Here is a 3,443-nt window from a genome sequence, read left to right on the forward strand (position 1 = left end):
TTCATTGGATCACGAGGCATCACGCGGTATTTTCAGTCCTCATACAAAAGATTTCTGTGGCATCTCTTGATTAAATTAATCCGGACCTCATGATGGCTGATAGTGGCATATCAGGGTCTGTTCATGATAGAACTCCCTACAGGACGATCCGCGTCGCGTGTTCCTTTCTCTTCTCAATCTCCACCTGAGCGACAGCGTTTGTGGTTATGAGTTAGAAATCCATCTTTCCATACGGGCACTAAAGCTGGAGAAATGCTTCACCTCTCCACTGTCTGCTTTTATTCAGTGAATATCAGTCATCATGTGTGTATATCAGACGAGTCAAATCAACCGCATTTCAGAAGCTTCCTCCGCTAAAATGTATCATTTAAAATGCCATGAAGTCAAAACAACAATTATCACCTGAGATTTAGAGCTAAATTACAGGGGAAAGTGACTTTAGAAAGATGATTTCATACGACGACAGTGACAAATCTGCACATGGAGCCGGAATGAAATCTCCATATCTCTGGGACTGAACCACGTAGGCTCTAAAAAGTGATTATTACAAAAGAACAGTTTGTTAAGAACCAGAATCTAAAAGGATATAGAGATATCTTTAACACTTCTTGAGTTACAGGCAAGCAACGCTTGGAAAAAGAGCAGGTGTGATCTAGGCAGTTGTTTTGATAGATAAAACAAGATGCATTTCTAGTTTCAACATTATTTGTTCTTCAGACATGCCTCTTTAAAAGAAAAAAGTATCAACTGTGTGCAAAATGAGCCACGTTTGGTTTCTGACCAAATGAACAGTTTATTTCTGGAGCCTCATTGAGACCTCGGTATCTCTGGAACTGAACCATACAGAGCCTACAAAAGAAAAGTTTAAGAACAAGAATCTAAAAGGATATCTTTAATATTTCTTGAGTTACACACATAAAAATGTAGTGTTTTTTCCCTATTTTTGAACGGTCACCATTAGCAAATCTGGGGCATTATATGCCAAAGTCGACAGATTTTACTAATAGAGCTTTCAATCTCTGCGTGAAAATAACTTAATGATGCTGCCATCTTTCTGAAGACATGTTCTCCTCCAGATCTCAGGAGGAATTGTCATTTTGACCCTCTCTACAAAACTGTGGATTACTAATACATGGCATTTAATATTTTGCCTTTCTTCTTCATTTGTGTATTTCATTCACCAGAAAAAATATAAAAATCTAATCGTTTAGCCGGGTACGTCTGGTTGAGTCGACACAGAATGACGCGGATATGTTATAATAACAGCAGTGTTGCGAAGTAGCTAGTTACATGTAACAGAATTACGTCATTTAATTACTAAATAAATGTAATTGTAATCAGTCACAGAGAAAAATTGTGTAATTAAATTACAGTTGTTAATTACAAAAAATGTTAATTACAAACAGGGTTACATCTGATTTTTTTTCACACACACACACACTCACATACAGATATGATTGATTTCTTTCATAAATTTCGTTGACTGCTCTAAAATATGAGACAGCAATGTTTCAGGAGTTTAGGACACATGCTTATTCCATAACTGTTTTATTTCCTATTTGGGTTTATGTATATGCTTTAACTGTTTTTTCCAAGCCATTGTTAGATGCCAGTGTTTTCTGTCATAACTATGCAAATATTTGATTTTAAAAACAGTATCATAGCTATATACTGTATACTAGGCTATATCTTGTTATGATTTTAAATCTGTATTTAATCTCAGAATGATCTCAAAGTAAGTCTTATTTTGTGGTGGCTGTGTTTTAAAATTAAATTATTATTATCTTAATTCGAGTGATGAAGGATTCTGAAGGTCTGACAGTAATTAGTGTTAAATACTGCTGTAAGGTTAACCCGGCCTGCTTTACATGTTTCAAAATGATTGATAGTTAAAAACATTTAGAGAAGCAATCAAAATGTAACCAAATGTAATCAGTTACATTACTTTAATAAAGTAATTGAAAGTTAAAAACTACTTATTACATTTTAAATAGAGTAACTTTTCATCTGTAACCTGTTACATTTCCAAAGTAACCTTCCCAGCACTGAATAACAGAGAGGATTCTGGGAGAGTGATGACCGGCAGTGTGACTCACGTGTGTGTGTGTGTCTGTGTGTCTCTCTCTCTCTGTGTGTGTGTGTGTGTGTGTGTGTGTCTGTTTGTGTGTCTCTGTGTGTGTGTGTCTCTGTGTGTGTGTGTGTGTGTCTCTGTGTGTCTCTGTGTGTGTGTGTGTGTGTGTGTGTCTCTGTGTGTGTGTCTCTGTGTGTGTGTCTCTCTGTGTGTGTGTGTCTCTGTGTGTGTGTGGGTGTGTGTGTATCTGTGTGTGTGCAGATGTCGAGGGAGCAGAGGAAGGAGCGGCCGCTCGTCAGGCGTAAATCGGATCTTCCTCAGGACTCCTTCACCACCAAAGCCTTGGAGACGCACCGGCGGTCCGAAGACATGCTGACCAACCACGACTAGCTCAGGTGTTCGTTTGGAGGCTCCACATCTCCGGGGTTTTCTTGACTCTCTCTCTTCCTGTGTTCCGGACGCTCGCCGCTGCGTGATTGAGAACACGGCTGGAGCGGAGCGGAAAGCTTTCTTTGTGTTTCACATTTGTGTTTATTTTCAGGGACGGTTGCCAGTGCCAATACTGTCATGCTGATTAGCTTCCATAGTTTTATTTCTCTGTTTATTGCTTCAGCTAATGTGGTGTTTCAGACTAAAGCACGTCTGTCACGTGTTCTCTCTGTGTGTCGCTCAGATCGGATGGCTTGGTTAGTTCACTTCTGTGCCATAGACAGTTTGGTTGAACGTGGTGTCTCCGCTCGTTGTGCTGTTTCACTGGTTCAAACAATGGTACGGTTTCTCCATCGGATCGACGGCTGAATGTCGCCAACATTCCCGGATTAGTTCATCCGACATGGAGCTCTGGGATCCGATAGGAAGCTCTTCTGATCTCAGACTCTCCAGAAGGACCTCAGTGCCTTCCAGCGGCGGAGACGAGGGCCTTCGGTCCATTCGGATGAATCCAGATCCAAACGCAGCGGTGTGACGCCGACGCTTCGATTGTTAATTTCCATCCGGATGCTTTCCTGTTATTTTATTGAACTACCTAGAAGCACTTCCTGAAAACTTGAAAACTCTACTGCGAGAGTGTGTGAGTGTGAGTGTGAGTGTGAGTGTGTGAGTGAGAGTGTGAGAGTGTGTGAGTGAGAGTGTGAGAGTGTGTGAGAGAGAGTGTGAGAGTGTGTGAGTGAGAGTGAGAGTGTGAGTGAGAGTGTGAGAGAGTGAGAGTGAGTGAGTGAGTGAGTGTGTGTGTGTGAGTGTGTGAGTGTGAGAGTGAGAGTGAGAGTGTGTGAGAGAGAGTGTGAGTGTGAGAGAGTGTGAGTGTGAGTGTGAGAGTGAGAGTGAGAGTGTGTGAGAGAGAGTGTGAGAGAGAGTGTGAGAGTGAGAGAGAGAG

The 3,443-nt window shown here is 41.2% G+C and overlaps 1 protein-coding gene across 1 annotated transcript in view; it reads left to right on the forward strand.

The window, feature by feature from the left end:
* Positions 1-3,198, forward strand: part of LOC107732032 (serine/threonine-protein phosphatase 2A 56 kDa regulatory subunit gamma isoform-like) — a 19,635-nt gene extending 16,437 nt beyond the window's left edge. Inside the window, exon 13 of the mRNA XM_016543261.1 lies at positions 2,333-3,198. Within this exon, the coding sequence (XP_016398747.1) occupies positions 2,333-2,461 (129 nt within the window). The 3' untranslated portion in view covers positions 2,462-3,198. The remainder of the gene's footprint in view (positions 1-2,332) is intronic.
* Positions 3,199-3,443: the final 245 nt, after the last annotated feature.

Source organism: Sinocyclocheilus rhinocerous, unplaced genomic scaffold (assembly GCF_001515625.1).
Source record: "Sinocyclocheilus rhinocerous isolate Xijiao unplaced genomic scaffold, SAMN03320098_v1.1 scaffold1360, whole genome shotgun sequence".
NCBI classification, from domain to species: Eukaryota; Metazoa; Chordata; class Actinopteri; order Cypriniformes; family Cyprinidae; genus Sinocyclocheilus; species Sinocyclocheilus rhinocerous.